Source organism: Ranitomeya imitator, chromosome 8 (assembly GCF_032444005.1).
Source record: "Ranitomeya imitator isolate aRanImi1 chromosome 8, aRanImi1.pri, whole genome shotgun sequence".
Lineage (NCBI taxonomy): Eukaryota > Metazoa > Chordata > Amphibia > Anura > Dendrobatidae > Ranitomeya > Ranitomeya imitator.
The window spans coordinates 170,374,212-170,400,056 of record NC_091289.1 but is presented as its reverse complement, the minus strand read 5'-3'; the positions used below and the strand labels follow the sequence as shown (position 1 = coordinate 170,400,056).

The following is a 25,845-nucleotide window of genomic DNA, read 5'->3' as shown; positions in this document are numbered from 1 at the left end:
TCTGTTGGTGTCGCTGCAGGGATTTTTAGCATATTGATATTTTGCGCCACCAAGTTTTTGTTGTATATAATTTAAATTAATTTAATTATAATAGAATTTAGCAAAACGCATCAACCTTTGTATTGCTAATGATGGACATCATATTGAAGAAGCTAATATTCCAATTGAATTAAATTTTAATTTAATTTCTTGAAAATACGCTACTCTCAAAAAGTTACGGATATTTGGCTTTCGGCCGAAATTTATGGAAAACTTAAAGTTGACACTACAGTGATATTTTATCATGAAAGTCATTAATTTAAGTAGAAGCATTTAATTATGATTTCCTCATTTCAAACAATTTATTGAAACTGAAGCCAACAACAGTGCTGGGTATACCCCACCAAAAAATGTCACACTTTCTCAATAACTTGTCATGTGGCCTTGAGCATCAATTACAGCTTGACGACGACGTCTCCTGCTGTTCACAAGTGGAGTTATTCTCTGCTGAGGCATGGTGTCCTACTCTTCTTGAAGGATGGCCCTTAGGTTATTGAGGTTCTGGGGTACAGTGTTACGAGTCTCTACACTACGACTCAACTGATCCCATAGGTTTTCCATGGATTTAGGTCTGGATAAAGTGCATTCCACTCCATTTGAGGTATCCTAGTCAACACAAGCTTTTCCTTAAGGATGCAACCTCGACGAGCTGGAGCATTGTTGTCCATGAAGATGAAATTGGCCTGTGTTGTTCGTGCAAAGACACAATGAATGGAATAATTGTTATTCAAGTAGTATTGGCTGGTTACTATATCTTTCACAAAGTGTAAGGGTACCGTCTCACAGTGGCACTTTGGTCGCAACAACGGCACAATCTCGCTGTGTCTGACACGCTACTGCGATCAGGGACCCCGCTGAGAATCGTACGTCGTAGCAGATTGTTTGAAACTTTCTTTCGTCGTCAAGTGTCCCGCTGTGGCGGCATGATCGCATCATGTAACAAAGGTGTGCACGATATTGTATACGATGTAATGGGTGAAGGAGCTTGATACGTACGACTTCAACATCGCAAATATGTCATGAAATTATCGCTCCAGCCCAATGCATTGCGAAGTGTGACCGCAGTCTACGATGCTGGAGTGATAATAGAGCGACGCTGGAGCGTCACGGATCGTGCCGTCGTAGTGACCAAAGTGCCACTGTGAGATGGTACCTTAAGACAGACACTAGACACACCTGCCCATACTGTAACTCCACCACCACAAAAGGCTTATCTGGGGACAACAGTGGCTGATGCATTGCACTCTCCTTGATGTCTGCAATATCGTTGACTGCCATCATTTCTGTTCAGCGTGAATTGACTTTCATCAGTTAATAGCACTGAGGCCCACTGGTTCCTTTCCCAAGGTAGATGTTCCCAGACGATGACGCCTGTGCCGGGTGGTGTGTCAGGCACCCTTGCAGGTCGTCTAGCATACAGATCACACTGATGTAAATGGTTTTGAATGGTCTGATGTGACACTTGGGTGCCTCTCACCTCCCTTACATTTACCTGGAGTTGTGTGGCATTCATCATCCGGGTCCAAAGGGCATTGTTCACAATTAAGCGGTCATCAGTGTGGGATGTGGCCAAAGGATGTCCACTTCTCTGCCTTTCTGTAACTCTTCCAGACTCTGTATCTCTGTTGCAACCTCATGATGACTCTGACTCTCTAAGCTTAGTGGCCACTGAGCCGTCTTGAGAACATCCTGCTTGAAGCCTCGTAATGGCGAGGTTATGTTGATCAATTGTTAGATGTCATCTTGGTCTCTTGATGTCCATATGTGAACGGCATGATGTGGCGGACTGAATAATACCAATTCTAATTGAACCCCAAAATGTATAGGCCGATTCATATCAAACACCTGTTCTAAATTTTGCCATTAAAGCGAACCTGTCACCAGGTTTGGCCTATATGGGATACAGCCACCAACTTTCAGGCCTGATATATAGCATTATATAAAGCTGTATAAATGCCCCCAACTAGACCTGCAAGAAAAGAAAAATACCTTTATTATACTCCCCTGCGGGGTGGTCTGATCCGAGGAGTGTCGCTGGTCTTGGTTCGGCTTCTCCCTTCGTCTTGTAATGCCTTCCTTCTGGCTTTGTGTGGATGACGTATCCCTATGTCATCCACACAGTCTCCCCGGCATTGCGTTCCTGCGCAGGCGTACTTCTCTGCTCTGCCTAGGACAGAGCAAAGTACTGATGGGCGCATGCGCTGGGTCTCTTTGATCTTTCCTGGTGACTGTGCACTGCAGTACTTTGGATTTCGGACAAAATTTCAGGGCAGAACAAATATCTCTAATAGTGATGAGCGAGTGTACTCGTTGCTCGGGTTTTCCTGAGCACGCTCGTGTGATCTCCGAGTATTTATGACTGCTCGGAGATTTAGTTTTAATCGCCGCAGTTGAATGATTTACAGCTATTAGCCAGGCTGAGTACATGTGGGGGTTGCCTGGTTGCTAGGGAATCCCCACATGTAATCAAGCTGGCTAATAGCTGTAACTCATTCAGCTGAGGCGATGAAAACCTAATCTCCGAACATTAACAAATACTCGGAGACGACCCGAGCGTGCTCAGGAAACCCGAGCAACGAGTATACTCGCTCATCACTGATCTCTAACTTTTTGGGAGTAGTGTATATATTTTTGCCTATGTGTCCAGACTTTAGGGACACCTTGTATAATGGATATTACGGTGTAGAAAGTGTTGGAAGAAAGAGAATTGTCCAGTTGGATATAAAACTAAATATCTAACCTATATCTAGCCTATTACCATGGATATTTAGGGCATGAAGTACCATCATTTTAGATTAGATCTCGAGGGATTCCTCCCTTGTTCATTGATCAGATATCACATTTTAAAAACAATGGAAGCTTATTCAATGTGGCATGAGGCAAAGCCAAAAAATGGTGACTTGAGTCGCCCTCTCGGTATCTGTATAAGGAAGTACAGTAGTCAGAGGGTGTTAAATAAGAAAAGCAATATAAAGCATGGATATGCCAATAAAACAGAATTATAGAGGCCGCCCTAAGGAGAAGTTAGGATTGGGATACAGGGATAGGTGCCAGGGAGGAAAGAAAATGTATTTGTTGGCAAGACAGGACATAAATTCTGGTTCTGCAGGTCTGTTTTGGTGCTGGGCAAAGCAATAAAAACTGCACGTGGTTGGACCAAAGGTGCATTGTCTGTGTGAACGCTGCCTAATGCCTACTGGAAAGCGGGAACCCCCTACAATTGGTGGATGCGGGTGTGAAGAGCGAACTGGCGATTGCAGTATAAGGATTCAATGTCCTGGATAATGTAGGCTATAACGTTGGGGTCATGGTCTGGAAGCATGAAGGAGCTCTCTGGCCAGAGAGCTGACATTGCCTCGGAGTTATGGCATCACTGATGCAGCTCGGTGGAGTGCTGGGAGCCATCTCAAAGTCTAGTTGTGTGGAGGAGAAACAGGGTCCACAATGCCAGGGTCCAGTGGACTGCAGTATTGGCTGGCGCAGGCCTACTCGGCCTACCCTGTTTACAGTGCTGTTCCTCATCCTGGCGGGGACATAAGGTGTTCCAGGTGACTGTGTAACGGCGTACAAATGATAAAACTTCTGGACTCCGAAAGATTGGTGACCCTGGAAAGGGCCACATTTCCGTATGTGTTAGTCCCTAGGGTGGAGGTAATGTGTATTAATAGCAATGCCAAGAACTATCCCATAGCCCAGGTCAACATACGCACACACTGTGGTCCTGTGTCCCACCAGGTGGGAGTGTTCAAGGACTTGTTGCATGCTATGGTATTTGTGGGCTGAAATGGTAGCACCCAATAGTCTAGTATGCTGCCGATGAGGCCACATGACGTCTGGTGATGTACACGATGTGAAGGGTGACTTTCCTCGCTGTACTGGATATAGAGGAGGATGTAGCGTACTGAGCTCATACCAGCGTCAGTGCATGTGTGCAGTGAGTTTGCAGTATTATGATGTGACAGCATTGCTAGGCTGTGTGTTTGCAGAGCAGTTGGTACTTGTGCAATTGTTTGGTTTGCTTTTCTTTTAGTACTGGACCGACTGCATGTTGCAGGTAGCAGAGCATTGCATGTAATCTGTAAGTAGCAGAGCATTTTGTGTAGGTAGCAGAGCTCAGTGTGTAAGCTGTAGATAGCAGAGCGGTGTGTGAATGGTGTTCTCCAGAAGCTGGGAGAAAATATTCAGTTTTGGTAGAGTGACCACATGTTATTATTATTATTATACATTTTTATAGCGCCATTTATTCCATGGCGCTTTACATGTGAATACGGGCAAATATAGACAAATACATTAAACATGAGCAGATAACAAGGCACACGAGTACATAAGGAGGGAGGACCCTGCCCACGAGGGCTCACAGTCTGCAGGGGGTGGGTGAGGATACACTAGGAGAGGGAAGAGCTGGCTGTGCGGCTGTTCAGTAGGTTGAGGATCACTGCAGGCTGTAGGCTTGTCGGCACATGTTGGCACTTTTGGTTGGCAGATAGGAACCAGCCCTCTGTTTTGGGCAAAGGGGGGTGATATGTACCATAGCTGGGAAGGACGGTTTTAAATTTCAGCTCTGCAAGTCTTGATTAGGGATGCATCTGTAGTGTTTTCTGCTAAGAATCAGGAAGTGGATTCTGTGTATGACGGTCTCCAGACGTGCGCAAGTCTGCTGGGTGAAGCAGAGTCAAGTGTGCTACTGATGAGTGATCAGCGAAAATGTGAGATGTAGTTGAATGAGACATGCTATAGTCTCTCAATGAATGGAGTCTGCGCTAAGCAGTCTGTTTATGAGAGCTGCAGAGAACCGTGTGGAAGCTGCGGCCTATTCAGCGTCAACTGTGCCCGGAGTTGAACACTAGTTTGGCGCTGGGAGCTGCTGAAGGGGATACCACAACTGGTGGGATCGTGCCTCTTCTGTGCATGAAGTCTGCTTCGGGAGAAAGGACTGTAATGTTTGAGTGAGTCTGCACTGACATATGTGATTATGATTAAATGCACAGGCCACATGCAGAGAACCGCAAGGATCAGTGGGTGCTATGGACAATGGCTGTTTTGTTTGACCGAGCTGGGGCTAGCTGAGCTGTGTATTTTGGCCAAAACTGCATTGCTTGTGTGAACGCCACCTAATGCCGAACGCCTATCAGAGATAATGAACCCCTACAGTGGCTACTGTATTGGGTTAGGCTGGTTATAAAGTGATTTTAGGCGAGGTGTAGAAACTCATTCACAGATAGAAGCAAATCTAACCTTTGGTTGTCACTATTTTTGTTGCAATTGGTTAAGAACACAGTACTGAAAGTTGGTCGGAGATGACCAATGATTGCTTGGGCAGAGCATGGACAATGCAGTGGGCACTACTGCCTCCTCAATTGGTTCCACTTGGGCCCTAATGTCAAATAATGGGTTATGAATGTTGAAGGAAAAAAAATGCTGATGTCATGAATAAGGGGCTGTGGTGGCGCTGCAGTGGCCAATTTCCTCCACCATATAAAGCTGACATCCGGGGGCTCCAGCACCAAGAAAGGGACTCTCGAAAGTGTGCAACCAAGTATTATATTGAGTGATGGACACCCAAAAAAGGCTCCTGTATAAGAACAGTATATGGGCCCTTTGCAGGCCACTAGTTTATAACAGAAGCTGATGGCTGATTTGGAGACGGATATGGGCCCCCTTACCTCTTGGGCTCCTGTGCAGATGCACAGGTTGCACCATTGATATGTCTACCCACGCGTTGAAAATGTCAGGTCTCTAGTTTGGCCATGGCATTGTGCTATTGTGTATATCAGTATATAAAAGTTTTACAATTCTAAATCCAACTTAAGAGAACGTTTGAAGGCATCGGTCAGATGAGAACAATTTATCCTAAATTTCCTACTCTGAAATAACTGAAAATCTGGGAAATTCAATCGCATAAAAGTTCACGAAAGACCTTTTTCCTATAATACTGCAGTTAGTAAATGTTTTATGGCCTGTCTTCTCACATTTATTGTAGGCATGCATCTCCTTCCAGCACTACTCTTAAGTCTTTTGGGCTTGGTTTCTTCCCACGCCCAATATCCTGATATTTGCATTGCTAAACCCAAAGATATTCCTCTGAACCCTATGTGCATCTATCGTAAGGAAGTGGTAGAAGTGGAGGAACAACAGGAGAAGGAGGACTCTCCTCCAGAGAAGATCCCTGAAAATACTAACCCTAGGGTCTGGGAACTCTCCAAGGCAAATTCCAGGTTCGCTATGGACCTCTTCAAAATTGTAGCCGACTCCAAGACCGATGTCGAAAACCTTTTTATGTCGCCACTAAGCATCTCTCAGGCCTTCACCATGGCAAAGCTTGGGGCTTGTGATAACACTTTAAAGCAGCTTATGGAGGTGAGTGCAAAATAGTGCTGTAAGAATTTGTTTTTAAGTGTCTTTTCCATTTCACATTTCTTTTATGAGGAATGTCTATGTGAAATGTTTTTTTTTCTATTTTATTTTTTATTCCATAGGGTGGCCATATTTAAGGTAGTAGTGTGCTTCCTTTAGACGTATAGACAGTGAAGCAGCACCTTACAGTGGCTGCAATTAATGGAAGTTTATGGTCAGAAAAGTGTCTCCGTAAAGACCTAGAAATGGCAGGGAATTGAATAGGCGATGAGCTGCAGGCCTTGGAAATGCGCACTATATAGTGTATTGTGCTGTGATGTTCTGCTCCGTATATTGCTTACATCTGGGTGCTGATCTGTGGGGTGCAGTGTGTCATACCCTCATCCGTCTTATATTTATGACCTATCCTCAATATCAAAGTAGTGGACAGCCCCTCTAATGTCATTTTTCATGGAAACGCTAACTATCCAGTTGTCCTGCCTCAACAGTTGAATATATGTTACATTAAATTGGTTGTCCTACAGATATAACTTATTACATATCAACAGAATTACTGGTGGTCCCACCGATATGAGAACAGCGCTCGGCTAACTCCGTCCCTCCAATAATCTTTAGAAGGAGTGACACCCCTCATACTGCCCCATTCACACGCATGGTTGACATCAGACCCACATTCTTGTGATTTATGAGGGTCCCGGCGGTGGGATCCTCAGCAATCAGACACTTATCAAGTATTCTATTGATGCGCGATAAGTAGTGATTGTAGGTCAAACATATGACTAAAGTTAATCTATATATAATGAAGGCAAAGGATTCTTAAACTTTTCCCGTTGACCAGTGCTAAACTTCATGCCAAATTACACTACGTCCAAGCTGTGTTGAATTAGGTTTCCATGAAATTACTACAGGAAATTATTCTGAGAGACCATCCTCCATCTTTACAGAAAACTATAAGCACACAGGACATATTCTCAATCCGATTAATTGTTTATTTCTGGATCAAAGACTTAAAACTCAGTGGCAAATTAATGATTCCAAAGGCATCTTCACATGGGGTTGTCTTCTACTTGACCTTTGGATCTTTCAAAGACTTAACACATTGGCCTAATGCAGGCTAAAGTGGCTGAAAACGATGGGTTCGGCCAACAGTCTAATGTGTAGGAGGCACCAGCCAACTGCTTATCTGGAACGAGGTGGATTGGGCATGTCCAATATATTGGAGTGCCAATCGTATTGTTCTCCTGGAGGTAAGCTACCAGCCGAACTGTCAGCCGGCGGCTCTCTCATGGAGAACAAGGGAGTGCTCTGACAAGCGAACATGCATGGGAGAATCATCGGGATTGTTCGAGCCGAATGATCAGCCAAAGCATGATTCGGCCAACAGTATCTAATGTGTATGGTGGCCTTGAGCTTGTCGGAGGATCCTTGGGTGTTCTTGTAGACCAGTCAAATCCTTGCCTTCGGGGGACTACCTAAGTAGCAGAGAAGTGGTAAAATGCTGACCATACTCCTCACAATCTTGTATAATCCGATATTTACTTCCAGCTAAACCTCAGCTATCTTTATAGGCTTTAAATAATTAATTTACTTGTTCTAATAGGTTTTCCACTTTGACCAAGTTTCTGAAAAGGCCTCCGACCAAATCCATTTCTTTTTTGCAAAATTGAATTGTAGACTATACCGAAAAGCCAACAAGTCATCAGAACTGGTATCCACCAATCGTCTCTTTGGCGAAAAGTCTTTGACCTTTAACGAGACGTATCAAGAAATTAGTGAGGCCGTTTATGGAGCTAAATTATGGCCTCTGAACTTCAAGGTATGTGGAGTTACTATGCAAAATGAAAATGTATTTCTCATAGGCCCAGCATCATTGTCTCACTGTGTAAGTGATATGACTTCATCATATGACTTCAGCTGTGGAGTTTAATGTGATTTGATGAATATAGTAATATTCCATATTTATGTTTTTGTGTATTAGGAAAAAGCTGAAGCGTCTCGTGAAATCATCAATAATTGGGTGTCCAATAAGACCGAGAAGAAAATCACTGATGTGATCCCAGAAGGTGCCATCACAGAGGATACCATCCTTGTCTTGGTGAACGTCATCTATTTCAAGGTGCGAAGTTGAACAATGTTCACTCTGCTGAACCTGGAGAAACCTAATTCTCCAGGTCATTTCGATTAAGGAGATGCCAAACATGGGGGCTTGTTTTTTTTTTTTTTTTTTGCGTGGCAAACTGGTGTTTTTTTTTTATTAAGACCATTTTGGGGTACATACTTTGCTTTGATTGCTTCTTATTGCATCCGAAAAACCGCAATTTTTTTTTTCACTCTTACTATGGCTTTTACCAATCAGCTTAATTCATTTTATTTTTTGATAGATCAAACTTTTCTGGACACCAGTATACCTTTTTTTAATTATTGATAAAAGGGGAGAAGGTGGGTGATTTAAATCTTTCTTTATATATATTTTTAAAAACTTTATTTTTCTACATTTTGTTTTACTTTGTTAGTCCCTTTAGGGGACTTAAACCTGCAATTGTTTGATACTATATACAGTAATGACAAAGTATTTCTGTATATAGCCAAAATCCGAGGCTTCAATGACGCCTAGCCACAGGTATTCTATGCGGGGCTACATTATATTCCATGGGGAGGTGGACTGTAATATATTCTACAGGGGAGGGCTGTGTTGGATTTTATGAGGGGGGATTGCATCATACTCTTTGATGGGGCTACATTATTCTATGGGGAGGTGGGCTATATTCTATTCTATGGGGGGCTACATTATATTCTATGTATTAAATTTATTCTGTGTATTAAATTTATTATATTCTATGAGGGGTGATTGCATCATACTCTGACGGGACTGCATTGTATTCTATGGGGGGCTGCATTATATTCTATGGGGGGCTAGATTTTGTATGGGGGGCTTCATTATACTTTGAGGGGGCTACATTATATTCTATGGGGGCTGCATTATACTATATGAGGAGGGCTACACTGTATTCTATGGAGGGGCTACATTATATTCTATGGGGAGCTGCATTATACTCTATGAGGGGGCTACCATATACATTCCCTGACAGAAGTTATGTCTCTTATCCATGTTATGTAAATAAAAGCTTATAACCTGACGTTAAATTCATCCATTGGTTGTGTAAATTATTCTTTTGAAAGCTGAAACCCTCCGAAATGTGGTTTAGGTTAAGAAAATAAAGTGGCATCAATGCAGAAATATTGATCAGTTAATGGACACAGAATGGTCAGATTTTGGCAAGACAAAAGTTTTGTCACCTGGCCTAATAATGCACCCAATCCTAGTTTACATCCTCACCTGTGCTCAGTAAATGATTGGTTAATTAGTGTGCGTGTATAAAAAGAAACCCAGCAGCCCAGACCTTCACTTGAACTGCAACTTGAGCTCTGACAACATGCCAAAAATCCACCCTGCAACCAAAGCCTGGATTATCAAGAGGTTGAAGACCAGATCCACTGCAGAGGTGGCTGGCACCTTTAATGTGTCTCGGCGTCAAGTACAAAGAATTAAAAAAAAAGATTTGAAGAGACTGGAGATGTGTTTAACAAGCCCAGGTCCGGTAGACACCGCAAGACAGCTGCTCAGGAGGAACGTTTGCTGGTTAGAAAATCCAAAGCAAGCCCCTCTTCCACTGCAGCAGAGCTCCAACAGGCCTGGTCACCTCAAGTCCCTGTGTCAACTAGAACTGTTTGTAGGATTCTCTCTCGAAATGGCCTCCATGGTCGAATCAGTGCACAGAAGCCAGCACTAAACAAATGGCAAATAAAAAACCGTGTAGCATCTGCAAAGTTCCACAGCCTGCTAAACAGATGGACGCTGGAAAAGTGGCAGAAGGTGGATTTCTCGGATGAGTCTTCAGTAGAATTACACCACAGCCATGCTGTATGAGACCTACTGGAGCCCGTATGGATCCAAAATACACCCAGAAAACTGTTAAATTTGGTGGTGGAAAGATCATGGTCTGGGGTTACATTCAGTATGGGGGTGTGCGAACCATTTGCAAGGTGGAAGGCAATATCAATAGCCTAAAATATCAAGAAGTATTAGCTACCTCTTATATTCCAAATCATAAAAGGGGTCAAATTATGCAGCAGGATGGTGCTCCATCTCATACATCCATCTCTACAACAAAGTTCCTCCAGGCAAAAAAGATCAAGGTGCTCAAGTACTGGCCAGCCCAGTCACCCAACATGAACATCATTGAGCATGTTTGGGGTAGGATGAAAGAGGAAGCTTGGAAGACAAAACCAAAGAATCTAGATGAACTCCGGAAGGCGTGTCCCATGCAGTCTTTCAAGCTCATGGAAGTCACACAAAATATTAAATACTAGATGGCAGCCCGATTCTAAAGAATCGGGAGTCTAGAATCCATATATACTTTATTTATTCAAATGTAAGAATAATACAATTAATAAATAATAGTAAGAAAGAACAAAAAATGCTCTGCATCATTACCATACTTTATATCAGACCTGATCTTACGTGCGCCTCAGCAGCTTTGGACTCTGTGTCATTAGTATACTTAACAGTGTCCATGCGCTTGCATCTATCCTCTGTACTCTTGTTAGCACGCTGTTTGCGCTTACGTGCGGCATCGACGGCTTTTCGCTCTGCATCATTACCATACTTTATATCAGACCTGATCTTACGTGCGCCATCAGCAGCTTTGGGCTCTGTGTCATTAGTATACTTAACAGTATCCAGGCGCTTGCATCTATCCTCTGTACTCTTGTTAACACGCTGTTTGCGCTTACGTCCGGCATCGGCAGCTTTTCGCTCTGCATCATTACCATACTTTATATCAGACCTGATCTTACGTGCGCCATCATAAGCTTTGGACTCTGTGTCATTAGTATACTTAACAGTGTCCATGCGCTTGCATCTATCCTCTGTACTCTTGTTAGCACGCTGTTTGCGCTTACGTGCGGCATCGGCGTCTTTTTGCTCTGCATTATTAGTATACTTTCTATCAGACCTAATCTTACGTGCGCCATCAGCAGCTTTGGGCTCTGTCATTAGTATCCTGTTGTGAATTCTGTGGCTGAGTTCACTTCTGTGGTCACAAGTGGTATTGCAGTCTCTGGGCTTCCTCCCTCAGGTGTTTTGGTGAGCTCGTTGGCTGCCTTGCTATTTAGCTCCACCTGAGTCTGTCTTCCTTGCTCCTTGTCAATGTTCCAGTGTTGGATCTGAGCTACTGCATCTTTCCTTGGGCCTGCTGCTCTGCTAGATAAGTGCTTCTAGTTTGTTTTCTGTTTTTTCTGTCCAGCTTGCTATTAACTTTTGCTGGAAGCTCTGAGAAGCAAAGGGGTGCACCGCCGTGCTGTTAGTTCGGCACGGTGGGTCTTTTTGCCCCTTTGCGTGGTTTTCGTTTTAGGGTTTTTTGTAGACTGCATAGTTCTCTTTGCTATCCTCGCTCTGTCTAGAATATCGGGCCTCACTTTGCCCGTTTGCTACGTTTGTCTTTTCATCTTGCTAACAGTCATTATATGTGGGGGGCTGCCTATTCCTTTGGGGTATTTCTCTGAGGTAAGTCAGGCTTGTATTTCTATCTTCAGGCTAGTCAGCTCCTCAGGCAGTGCCGAGTTGCATAGGTAGTTGATAGGCGCAATCCACTGCTGCTTATAGTTGTGTGAGGATAGATCAGGTACTGCAGTCTACAGAGATTCCACGTCTTAGAGCTCGTCCTATTGTTTTTGGTTATTGCCAGATCTCTGTATGTGCGCTGATTACTGCACGCTGTGTTGCCTGATTGCCAGCCATAACAGTACAAGGAGACCTTCAATGATTTCCAATAGAGGGAAAAAAGAAATCCTGACATCATTTTTTTTTCTTAGCTCTGTCTTCAGTCTTTTTTTTCCCCTAGACATTAGAGTGCTTCAGGACACAGCTGTGGACATGGATATTCAGGCTCTGTGCTCCTCAATGGATAATCTCGTTGTAAATGTACAAAAGATTCAAGATACTATTGATCAGAAATCGATGCTAGAACCAAGAATTCCGATTCCTGATTTGTTTTTTGGTGACAGAACTAAGTTCCTGAGCTTCAGAAATAATTGTAAGCTATTTTTGGCCTTGAAACCTCATTCTTCTGGTAATCCTATTCAACAGGTTTTGATTATTATTTCTTTTTTGCGCGGCGACCCACAGGACTGGGCGTTTTCTCTTGCACCAGGAGATTCTGCATTGAGTAATGTTGATGCATTTTTCCAGGCGCTGGGATTGCTTTACGATGAGCCTAATTCAGTGGATCAAGCTGAGAAAAATCTGCTGGCTTTATGCCAGGGTCAGGATGATGTAGAAGTATATTGTCAGAAATTTAGGAAATGGTCAGTACTCACTCTGTGAAATGAATCTGCACTAGCGGCTTTGTTCAGAAAGGGTCTCTCTGAAGCTCTTAAGGATGTAATGGTGGGATTTCCTATGCCTGCTGGTTTGAATGAGTCTATGTCCTTGGCCATTCAGATCGGTCGTCGCTTGCGCGAGCGTAAATCTGTGCACCATCTGGCGGTATTGTCTGAGAGTAAGCCTGAGCCTATGCAGTGCGACAGGACTATGACTAAAGTAGAACGGCACGAACACAGACGTCTGAACAGACTGTGTTTCTATTGTGGTGATTCTACTCATGCTATTTCTAATTGTCCTAAACGCACTAGGCGGTTCGATAGCTCTGCCGTTATTGGTACTGTACAGTCCAAATTCCTTTTGTCCATTACCTTAATGTGCTCTTTGTCATCATATTCTGTCATGGCGTTTGTGGATTCAGGCGCTGCCCTGAATCTGATGGATTTGGATTATGCTAAACGTTGTGGATTTTTCTTGGAGCCTTTGCGGTGTCCTATTCCGTTGAGAGGAATTGATGCTACACCTTTGGCCAAGAATAAGCCTCAGTACTGGGCCCAGCTGACCATGTGCATGGCTCCTGCACATCAGGAAGTTATTCGCTTTTTGGTACTGCATAATTTGCATGATGTGGTCGTGTTGGGGTTGCCATGGCTACAAACCCATAATCCAGTATTGGATTGGAACTCTATGTCGGTAACCAGCTGGGGTTGTCAGGGAGTACATGGTGATGTTCCATTTTTGTCTATTTCGTCATCCATTCCTTCTGACATCCCAGAGTTCTTGTCGGACTTTCAGGATGTATTTGAAGAGTCCAAGTCTGATGCCCTACCTCCGCATAGGAATTGTGATTGTGCTATCGATTTGATTCCTGGTAGTAAATTCCCTAAGGGTCGTTTATTTAATTTGTCCGTACCTGAACACACCGCTATGCGCAGTTATGTGAAGGAGTCCCTGGAGAAGGGACATATTCGCCCATCGTCGTCACCATTGGGAGCAGGGTTCTTTTTTGTAGCCAAGAAGGATGGTTCGCTAAGACCGTGTATTGATTACCGCCTTCTTAATAAGATCACTGTTAAGTTTCAGTATCCCTTGCCATTGATTTCTGACTTGTTTGCTCGGATTAAGGGGGCTAGTTGGTTTACTAAGATTGATCTTCGTGGTGCGTATAATCTGGTGAGAATCAGGCAGGGAGATGAATGGAAAACGGCATTTAATACGCCCGAGGGTCATTTTGAGTATCTGGTGATGCCGTTCGGACTTGCCAATGCTCCATCTGTTTTTCAGTCTTTTATGCATGACATTTTCCGTGAGTATCTGGATAAATTCTTGATTGTTTACTTGGATGACATTTTGATCTTCTCAGATGATTGGGAGTCTCATGTGAAGCAAGTCAGAATGGTTTTCCAGGTACTGCGTGCTAATTCCTTGTTCGTGAAGGGATCAAAGTGTCTCTTCGGTGTGCAGAAAGTTTCATTTTTGGGGTTCATCTTTTCCCCTTCTACTATCGAGATGGATCCGGTTAAGGTTCAGGCCATCCAGGATTGGACTCAGCCGACATCTCTAAAAAGTCTGCAGAAATTCCTGGGCTTTGCTAATTTTTATCGTCGCTTCATCTGTAATTTTTCTAGCATTGCCAGACCATTGACCGATTTGACCAAGAAGGGTGCTGATTTGGTTAATTGGTCTTCTGCTGCCGTGGAAGCTTTTCAGGAGTTGAAGCGTCGTTTTTGCTGTGCCCCTGTGTTGTGTCAACCTGATGTTTCTCTTCCGTTCCAGGTCGAGGTTGATGCTTCTGAGATTGGTGCAGGGGCGGTTTTGTCACAGAGAGGTTCTGGTTGCTCAGTGTTCAAACCATGTGCTTTCTTTTCCAGGAAATTTTCTGCTGCTGAGCGTAATTATGATGTGGGCAACCGAGAGTTGCTGGCCATGAAGTGGGCATTCGAGGAGTGGCGTCATTGGCTTGAGGGTGCTAAGCATCGCGTGGTGGTTTTGACTGATCATAAGAACCTTACTTATCTTGAGTCTGCCAAGCGCTTGAATCCTAGACAGGCCCGTTGGTCGTTATTTTTTGCTCGTTTTGATTTTGTGATTTCATACCTTCCGGGCTCTAAAAATGTGAAGGCGGATGCTCTGTCTAGGAGTTTTGTGCCCGACTCTCCGGGGTTATCTGAGCCGGCGAGTATCCTCAAGGAAGGAGTCATTGTGTCTGCCATCTCCCCTGATTTGCGGAGAGTGTTGCAGAAATTTCAGGCTAATAAACCTGATCGTTGTCCGGCCGAGAAACTGTTCGTCCCTGATAGGTGGACTAGTAAAGTTATCTCTGAACTTCATTGTTCGGTGCTGGCCGGTCATCCAGGAATCTTTGGTACCAGGGAGTTGGTTGCTAGATCCTTCTGGTGGCCATCTCTGTCACGGGATGTGCGTGCTTTTGTGCAGTCCTGTGGAATTTGTGCTAGGGCTAAGCCCTGCTGTTCACGTGCCAGTGGGTTGCTTTTGCCCTTGCCGGTCCCGAAGAGGCCTTGGACACATATTTCGATGGATTTCATTTCTGACCTTCCCGTTTCTCAAAAAATGTCGGTCATTTGGGTGGTCTGTGATCGCTTTTCTAAAATGGTCCATCTGGTGCCCTTGGTTAAATTGCCTTCCTCCTCTGATTTGGTGCCTTTGTTCTTCCAGCATGTGGTTCGTTTACATGGCATTCCTGAGAATATTGTTTCTGACAGAGGTTCCCAGTTTGTCTCGAGGTTCTGGCGAGCCTTTTGTGGTAGGATGGGCATTGACCTATCTTTTTCCTCGGCCTTCCATCCTCAGACTAATGGCCAGACCGAACGAACCAATCAGACCTTGGAAACATATCTGAGATGTTTTGTTTCCGCTGACCAGGATGATTGGGTGTCATTTTTGCCGTTGGCTGAGTTCGCCCTTAATAATCGCGCCAGCTCGGCTACCTTGGTCTCTCCATTTTTCTGCAATTCTGGGTTCCATCCTCGTTTCTCTTCAGGACAGGTTGAGTCTTCAGACTGTCCTGGTGTGGATTATGTGGTGGACAGGTTGCAGCAGATCTGGACTCAGGTAGTGGACAATTTGACCTTGTCCCAGGAGAAGGCTCAGCTTTTCGCTAATCGCAGACGCCGTGTGGGACCCCGACTTCGTGTTGGGGATCTGGTTTGGTTATCTTCTCGTCATATACCTATGAAGGTTTCCTCTCCTAAATTTAAACCTCGTTTTATTGGTCTGTATAGGATTTCTGAGATTCTCAATCCGGTGTCTTTTCGTCTGATCCTCCCAGACTCCTTTTCCATACATAATGTATTCCATAGGTCGTTGTTGAGGAGATACGTGGCACCTATGGTTCCATCTGTGGAGCCTCCTGCCCCTGTTTTGGTGGAGGGGGAATTGGAGTATATTGTGGAGAAGATTTTGGATTCTCGTGTCTCTAGACGGAAACTCCAGTATCTGGTCAAATGGAAGGGTTATGCTCAGGAAGATAATTCCTGGGTTTTTGCCTCTGATGTCCATGCCCCAGATCTTGTTCGTGCCTTTCATGTGGTTCATCCTGGTCGGCCTGGGGGTTCTGGTGAGGGTTCGGTGACCCCTCCTCAAGGGGGGGGTACTGTTGTGAATTCTGTGGCTGAGTTCACTTCTGTGGTCACAAGTGGTATTGCAGTCTCTGGGCTTCCTCCCTCAGGTGTTTTGGTGAGCTCGTTGGCTGCCTTGCTATTTAGCTCCACCTGAGTCTGTCTTCCTTGCTCCTTGTCAATGTTCCAGTGTTGGATCTGAGCTACTGCATCTTTCCTTGGGCCTGCTGCTCTGCTAGATAAGTGCTTCTAGTTTGTTTTCTGTTTTTTCTGTCCAGCTTGCTATTAACTTTTGCTGGAAGCTCTGAGAAGCAAAGGGGTGCACCGCCGTGCTGTTAGTTCGGCACGGTGGGTCTTTTTGCCCCTTTGCGTGGTTTTCGTTTTAGGGTTTTTTGTAGACTGCATAGTTCTCTTTGCTATCCTCGCTCTGTCTAGAATATCGGGCCTCACTTTGCTGAATCTATTTCATTCCTACGTTTGTCTTTTCATCTTGCTAACAGTCATTATATGTGGGGGGCTGCCTATTCCTTTGGGGTATTTCTCTGAGGTAAGTCAGGCTTGTATTTCTATCTTCAGGCTAGTCAGCTCCTCAGGCAGTGCCGAGTTGCATAGGTAGTTGATAGGCGCAATCCACTGCTGCTTATAGTTGTGTGAGGATAGATCAGGTACTGCAGTCTACAGAGATTCCACGTCTCAGAGCTCGTCCTATTGTTTTTGGTTATTGCCAGATCTCTGTATGTGCGCTGATTACTGCACGCTGTGTTGCCTGATTGCCAGCCATAACAGTATCCTTACTATTAGAGCTCATTTTGGCTAAGCTAAACAGCTTTAAGCGTGGTGGTGGCAAACAGCAGGTTAATAAGAGGCAGTGTCAGGTAGTAGGAAAATAGCCAGTTAATAATAGGCAATAGTTCTTTGCAGGAATGCAGATATTAATAAATAGGCAGTTTATATTGCAGAGAAATTGCTGGGCAATAATGGACAATGTCCTTATGTGGCAAATAATAGAGCAATATACCCAATGTGGCAAAGAAGAGGTTAATAAACGGCAGTCTCTCAGTATAACAGTCAGTGAATAATAGGCAGTATATGGAGAAAACACCAAACAAAAGTTCAAAATTGGTGTGAAAATGTCACTGAACCACTTCACAACTAAATATATATAGTTTTGGTAAATGGTATTATCATTTTTTTGACGAAATTCGGCAGGAGCTTGAAGAGCAACGTCACTGGGCCCGCCTCCACGCAGTAGAAACTTGCTGTGAGGTAAAAATTCAAAAATCACACCAAAATGGCGGGCGGAGTGTGTCACAGTACGGCACGTTTCTGATTGGTCGCTCGCAGCAGGCGGCAACCAATCAGACACTGGACACTGTTGACGTCACTTATCTCCGGACATTAGCTCCGGACATTAGCTCCGGACATTAGCTCCGGACATTAGCTCCGGACATTAGCTCCGGACATTATCTCCGCACATTAGCTCCGGACAAAGCCACGGAAGTTGGCACAAATTGCAGGAAGTAGTATTCTAGGCAATTAATCTCCGGACATTAGCTCCGGACATTAGCTCCGGACATTAGCTCCGGACAAAGCCACGGAAGTTGGCACAAATTGCAGGAAGTAGTATTCTAGGCAATTATATATTAGATGACTCTAATAGCACCACAACTTCATTCACCAATGTTACGCAACATATATTTGTATTTTAAGTTAATTATTCGTTTGAATATCACAATACTTTCTGTGGGCAACAAAACTTTTGTTTTGCCAAAATCTGACCATTCTGTGTCCATTAACTGATCAATATTTCTGCATTGATGCTAATTTAATTTCTTAACCTAAACCACATTTCATAGGGTTTCAGCCTTCAAAAGAATAATTTATGCAACCAATGGATGAATTTAATGTCAGGTTATAAGCTTTTATTTACATTACATGGATAAGCAACATAACTTCTGTCAGTGAGTGTATTCTATGGAGGGGCTGCATTATACTATATGAGGGGGCTGCAGTATATTCTATGGGGGGGTTATATTATATTGTATGGCGGGGCTACATTATACTCGGGGCTACATTATATTCTTTGGGGTGGCTGCATTATACTCTGTGGGGTGGCAGCATCATACTATATGTGGACTGCATTATACTGTATCGAGGACTATGGGGAATACATTATACTATATGAAGAACTATGCGGTGCATTATACTATGGGAAGTGAATTGTACTACATGGATGACTATAGCGGTGCATTATACTATATGGAGTACTATGACAAGTGTATTATACTATATGGAAGACTGAGCAGTGTATTTTAAAGGGAACCTGTCACCCCCAAAATGGAAGTTGAGCTAAGCCCACCGGCATCAGGGGCTTATCTACAGCATTCTGGAATGCTGTAGATTATCCCCCGATGTATCCTGAAAGATGAGAAAAAGAGGTTATATTATACTCACCCAGGGGCGTTCCCGCTGCGATCCGGTCCAATGGGCGTCGCGGTCTGGTCCGGGCCTCCCGTCTTCATAGGATGACATCCTCTTCTTGTCTTCACGCTGTGGCTCCGGCGCAGGTGTATTTTGTCTGCCCTGTTGAGGGCAGAGCAAAATACTGCAGTGCGCAGGCGCCGTGCCTCTCTGACCTTGCAGACAAAGTACGCCGGCGCCGGAGCCACAGCGTGAAAATAAGAAGAGGACGTAACCGTAAGAAGATGGTAAGCCCCGGACCGCGACGCACATCGGATGGGACCGCCCGCCCAGGTGAGCATAATCTAACCTCTTTTTCTCATCTTTCAGGATACATCGGGGGGGGGGGGGGGGGCTTATCTACAGCATTTCAGAATGCTGTAGATAAGCCCCTGATGCCAGTGGTCTTAGCTCAACTTCCATTTTGGGGGGTGACGGGTTCCCTTTAATATATGGAGGACTATGAGGAGTGTATTATACTATATGGAGGGCTGGGAAGTGTATTATACTATATGGAGGACTGAAGAGTGCATTGTACCTATATGGAGGCCTGAGCAGTGTATTTTAATATATGGAGGACTATGAGAAATGTATTATACTATATGGAGGACTGTGTGTATTATACTATATGGAGGACTATGAAGAGTGTATTATACTATATGCAGGACTAAGCAGTGTATTTTAGTATATGGAGGACTATGAGGAGTGTATTGTCCTATATGAAGGACTGAGGAGTGTATTATACTATATGGAGGACTGAGTAGCGTGTTATACTATATGGAGGACTGAGTATATTATACTATATGGAAGACTATGAGGAGTGTATTATACTATATGGAGGACTATGGGTAGTGTATAATACTATATAGAGGACTGAGGAGTGTATTATACTATATGGAGGACTGAGGAGTGTATTATACTATATGGAGGACTGAGGAGTGTATTATACTATATGGAGGACTGAGGAGTGTATTATACTATATGGAGGACTGAGGAGTGTATTATACTATATGGAGGACTGAGGAGTGTATTTTAATATATGGAGTACTATAGGGAGTGTATTATACTATATGGAGGACTGAGCAGTGTATTTTAATATATGGAGGACTATGAGGAGTGTATTGTGGTATATAAAGGACTGAGGAGTGTATTATACTATATGGAGGACTATAGGGAGTGTATAATACTATATGGAGGACTATGGGGAGTGTATAATACTGTATGGAGGACTATGAGGAGTGTATTATACTATATGGAGGACTGAGCGGTGTGTTTTAATATATGGAGTACTATAGGGAGTGTATTATACTATATGGAGGACTATAGGGAGTGTATTATACTATCTGGAGGACTATGGCGAGTATATTGTACTATATGGAGAACTATGGGGCACATTATATTATATGGAGGACTATGTGGTGTGCATTTTACAATATGGAGGACTGTGGTGTACATTATAATATATGGAATACTATGGGGTGTATTATACTAAACAAGCAAAATGCTGCATATTCATCAAGTGATTGGATTATTTATGCCGAAACAAAAATCATTGTTCTCAGCAGCCCATCGCCCGGTATAAACTTTAGATGTGCTGCTGATAACATGATACTGTATGGGAACAGATTGATCTAATTGTGATTGTTCTGTTCCCTTCATTCTTTCTCAGTTGGTGTAAAGAGGCCGGGAAACAAGCATTGAAAGACTTCAGTATTGTCGATCACACTCGTTTAGCTGCCTGAACTTAGCGCATGTAAATACAACGGAAATACTTGTGTGATGTGCAATATGTTAGCATTTGGGGCCCCATTTTAAACTTTTGCCTAGGGCCCACTTTGCCTAAAACCGGCCCTGACTGTAACATCATACAATCTCCTGGGCAGAAAGAAGCTCACTGACAGATTCGGGAGGAAAACACTGCAAAGAAACTGCAAAAATCATGTCTATCCCAATATACATGCATTTAATTAAACTTAATAAGTTTCCCCAAAGATGTCCCTCATCATTTAATCCTTATTATCTTTAGGGCTTGTGGAAGTCAAAGTTTGACGCTTTGAATACAGAAAAAGCAGAATTCCACATTCCGGGGAGAACAGAGTCCTGTGTAGTCCCAACCATGTATCAGGAGAGCAAGTTCCGCTATGGCTCCTACCAGGATGACGCTGTCCAGGTTCTTGAATTACCCTACAAGGGTGATGATATATCGATGGTGTTGGTTCTGCCATTTGAAGACACCTCGCTTGAAACAGTGGAGCAGACAGTGACCTTGGATAAGTTCTCGGATTGGCTAAACAATCTTCAAGAAATTCAGTTATCTGTGCATCTCCCCCGCTTCAAGATTGAAGACGAATTCAGCGTTAAAGACAAATTAGAAAAGTTGGGTCTTGTGGACCTGTTTGACCCTCAAACTGCGCGGCTGCCAGGTAATGATTGCGCTGGTGCAAATGTGATCCTTGACGTAATCTTTAAGATATCAAAGTGAAGAGCGAATGTGCTCGGATAAGGTGTTTTTTTCCATTAGTTGAAAAAAAGTTTTGTTGTTTTTTTTTTGATCAGTGTGCTTGATCCAAATTTGATCTGAAAATTGGATTAAAAAAAATTTTTTTTTTTTTTTTTTTTTTTTTTTACTGATAATCGGACAAGTTCATATCACTCTTGCCTATAACGGTTACATATTCTCAATGTCAAAAACAGAGATCGAAAAAATCTATGAAAAACAGACACGTTAATGTGGCCACATAAAAACATGACCGCTTTTCTATGACATTTACATACAAATATTATATTACTGTCATTCACAAATTTGCCTAAGCCTCTGTATAATATTAAACTACGGTAATTTGTCTGTACACGTTGCAGTATACTGTGCCAAAAACACTGCTCATGTAGTAAGGTAGCGACTTGCTGCAGCACAGCGGCCTACCGGGGGATTCACCGGCTCACCAGTCGGCCAGACCAAGCCTGGTACTTCGTGAAGTGATATATTTCCTTGTAAACTCTGCATCCAATCTTCCATCTATATATTAGCTGCCGTGTTTTGGGTTTTTAAACTTTTATTTTTCTTTCTTACTTTTTGCAGGGATTGTTTCCAGTGGAAGATCAGACTTATATGTGTCCGATGCATTTCACAAAGCATTCTTAGAGGTAAGATAATAGTGGTGAAGGATGGACAATGCTTGAGGAACCTTAGACCCCTTGTTAAAATCTGACGTGTCACTTTATGTAGTAATAACGCTGGAATACTTTAATACATGCCAGTGATTGAGATTTTTTTTTTTTGCGACACATTGTATTTTATGTTAGCGAAAAATAAAAATATATTATTATATAAAAATATTTTACGAAAATTTCCCCAAAATTGCAATTTTCAAACTTTGTGTAGACCCTTCAAAATATTTAAAACTATCGGGCAGGAAGTTTGTAAACCTTTCTGGTGATTTACAACAATTAATGCAAAGGGGAATGAAGATTTAAATGTTTTTTTTCCCACTAAAATGTTGCTTTTGCCTCAAATTTTTAATTTTCACAAGGGGTAAAAGCACAAAATGGACCCCACGGTTGTTGTGTTTTTTTTTTTTTTTTGCATTTTCTCCTGTGTGCGCCGATACCCCCCCCCCCAAAACTACTCTTTTGGACACACAGCAAGGTTGAGAAGCGCAAGGAGCACTATTTGAAGTTTGGAGCTCAAATTTAGCTGGAATAGATTGTAGACACCATGTTGCATTTACAGAGCCTCTGAGGTGCCAAAATTGCAGTAACTCCCCCCAAAATGTCCCCATTTTGGAAATTTAAACACGTCAATGAATTTATCTGGTGATGTGGTGAGCATCTTCAATCTACAGGTGACTCGCAGAACTTTGTAGCACTGGTCCGTGAGATTGAAAAATTATGTTTTTCTCCCACTGAAATGTTGTTTTAGTGCCAAAGTTTTAATTTTTACAAAGCATCGCCAAAACCCCATAATTAGGCAATTTTTCACTAACAGTGATATTTTGGCCCCCCGACATAATTTACTGGGATAGACTTGGGAGGCCCCCATTACATCAGGTGGTCCGCGGATTGGGTGGGCTTTCATTTATCGTGTATTATCGTGCCTTTATTCTTCAGGAAGTGATGAAGTAGCGTCCCCTCAGTCCCATATCAAGGGGTGATTAAGAAGAGCTGCATTAAGAGATTTCTATTTATTTGATGCTTTCTTAGTTTATCTAGACCTCCGCCAGCCCCAGAAATATGGCTTTAATGTAACCATCCATATTGAAAAAATGACTCTGCTTATTTTGTCCCAATCAGTACAGTAAAGCTGGCAAGTGAGCCTAGTTTTTTTTGCTCATATGAATAGTTTAAAATTTGAAAATACTTCAAATAAAATCTTTTTCTTTTTTTAGGTCAATGAAGAGGGCAGCGAGGCGACAGCGACAACTGCTCTTTTGCTAGTCGGACGCTCATTCGGCCCAAGGAGGGTCACATTTAGAGCCAACAGACCCTTCCTGGTCTTCATTCGAGAAGTTGGAATCAATGCTATTATTTTCATGGGCCGAGTTTCCAATCCTGGATGTAATTAATAATTATACTATGACCATGGTTCAATCCACTTCCACGTGTCTGCCTTTCCAGCCTTCTTAAAGGCACAGTATCATTTTCGTTTTCACTTGTTTACCTAATGGATATATTAATATTAGATGCTGTAATAAAACTTGATGCTGAATAAAAATCATCAAGTCTGACTTTGTTTTGGTTTTTTTCTGTGCATTTGGAGAATGAGGCTCATAGATCCCTTTATTTCTCTGGAATATGGACACAGAAGGGACGCTCAGGACCCCTTTTGTGAGCAATAATGGAGTTTTGCATTTTAAAAAAAGTATTTTCAATAGCCAGCATGTTATGCTACATTTCCCCATGCAACAGTCACTGTACTGGTGAGAGGTCCTCTTTAACAAACGTGTCCAGTTTTTACTTTTATTTAATTCCCACTGCTCCCCTGAATAGCCTTTTTATATTTGGTGTTAAGTTCTATGGTCTTTATAAGGGGGCGTGGCTCACCAGTTAATAATGCTGCTCAAAGACACGCCCCCGAGGATCCTATGAGCCGCAACCACTTGTAAAGACCATAAAACTGTGCACAAAATAAAAAGGCCAAGTCTCTAAAACCGTATGGCAAATAAAAAAAAATACTCGGTGGAGCAGCGGGAACAAATTAGGAGGAAAAACTGGACACTTTTGACCTAGTGACCGATCCTTTTTACAGGATCAGATGTGTTGGATTCAATATGCCCTATCGTTTATTTTCCCAGAAGAGAAGTCACTGACAATAAATCTTGCCATTGATATTAGAATGTATACTGCAAGGCCCTGATTTATCAAGACTAGCATTTTTCACTCCGGTTTTCATAAAGGGGCGTGACGGAATAAAACGCTCCTGATTCATTAAAAATGCGTACATGAGTGTTTGAGAAGTGGCTTTGTCGGTATCTACCTCACCTAATAAGTTAACACATTCATGAAATTAGGCTGTCTTTTCCCATATTATACTGTTCTCAGATTAAATGGCAAAATCCTGCTGACCATTTTCCTTTAAGGGGTTGTCAACTTAAAAGAACATTAATTTCTGTAGCCAGGGAGTATTATAAAATAACAAATGAACCAATACTCAACTAATCAATCCTGTCACGCCAAAGGTTTTGGCCGGGATCAGAACTTATAATCCATTCTTCCTTATTGCTGAGGCCAGATTTAGGCTGATTTTATTTTAACCCTTTTAACACTAGGACTACTGGACTCGTGAACCCTGACTAGAACTACTGCAAGTAAGTAGTCAAAATGACTATACCAGTAGTCCTAGTGTTAAACTGCTCCACCCGCATCTTTATGGGGAGGAGTGAAGCACATGGGCTTCTTTAAAAGAAATCTGTCAGTAAGTTTTTGCTATGTAATCTGAGATCAACATGATGTAGGGGCACAGACCCTGATTCCAGAGATGTGTCACTTACTGGGCTTTGTCTTGCTGCTTCCACACAATCCGTGTTTTATCAGCAGGAGATTATCACTACAGGACTAGGTGTCTCCTGCCTCTTGGTCCAACTCCGCCCCCACCACTGATTAGCAACTGTCAATATACACTGAACACAGAAAGCAGCCAATCAGTGGGGTGGGCGGGGTTATACAGGGGCTCAGCATTCCGAGCTTTGCTAGATCTGCAGCAGAGAAAACTGAAGGCCCTGCATTGGGAATAAAAGTGTATGTGTATATATATATATATATATATATATATATATATATATATATATATATATATATATATAAATATATACAGGTCCTTCTCAAAAAATTAGCATATAGTGTTAAATTTCATTATTTACCATAATGTAATGATTACAATTAAACTTTCATACATTATAGATTCATTATCCACCAACTGAAATTTGTCAGGTCTTTTATTGTTTTAATACTGATGATTTTGGCATACAACTCCTGATAACCCAAAAAACCTGTCTCAATAAATTAGCATATTTCACCCATCCAATCAAATAAAAGTGTTTTTTAATAACAAACAAAAAAACCAACAAATAATAATGTTCAGTTATGCACTCAATACTTGGTCGGGAATCCTTTGGCAGAAATGACTGCTTCAATGCGGCGTGGCATGGAGGCAATCAGCCTGTGACACTGCTGAGATGTTATGGAGGCCCAGGATGCTTCAATAGCGGCCTTAAGCTCATCCAGAGTGTTGGGTCTTGCGTCTCTCAACTTTCTCTTCACAATATCCCACAGATTCTCTATGGGGTTCAGGTCAGGAGAGTTGGCAGGCCAATTGAGCACAGTAATACCATGGTCAGTAAACCATTTACCAGTGGTTTTGGCACTGTGAGCAGGTGCCAGGTCGTGCTGAAAAATGAAATCTTCATCTCCATAAAGCATTTCAGCCGATGGAAGCATGAAGTGCTCCAAAATCTCCTGATAGCTAGCTGCATTGACCCTGCCCTTGATGAAACACAGTGGACCAACACCAGCAGCTGACATGGCACCCCACACCAT

At 42.8% G+C, this 25,845-nt stretch overlaps 1 protein-coding gene across 3 annotated transcripts in view; it reads left to right on the top strand.

Moving 5' to 3' along the window:
- Positions 1-23,536, top strand: part of SERPINC1 (serpin family C member 1) — a 28,656-nt gene extending 5,120 nt beyond the window's left edge. Inside the window, exons 1-7 of one of the 3 annotated variants that reach the window (XM_069736551.1) lie at positions 4,910-4,985; positions 6,020-6,396; positions 7,994-8,209; positions 8,372-8,509; positions 20,840-21,236; positions 21,893-21,957; positions 23,199-23,536. In XM_069736551.1, the coding sequence (XP_069592652.1) occupies positions 6,022-6,396; positions 7,994-8,209; positions 8,372-8,509; positions 20,840-21,236; positions 21,893-21,957; positions 23,199-23,375 (1,368 nt within the window). In that variant the 5' untranslated portion in view covers positions 4,910-4,985; positions 6,020-6,021 and the 3' untranslated portion in view covers positions 23,376-23,536. Of the gene's footprint in view, positions 1-4,909; positions 4,986-5,857; positions 6,397-7,993; positions 8,210-8,371; positions 8,510-20,839; positions 21,237-21,892; positions 21,958-23,198 lie in introns of those variants that run through there. The other 2 variants (XM_069736550.1, XM_069736549.1) reach the window with 2 other exon arrangements.
- Positions 23,537-25,845: the final 2,309 nt, after the last annotated feature.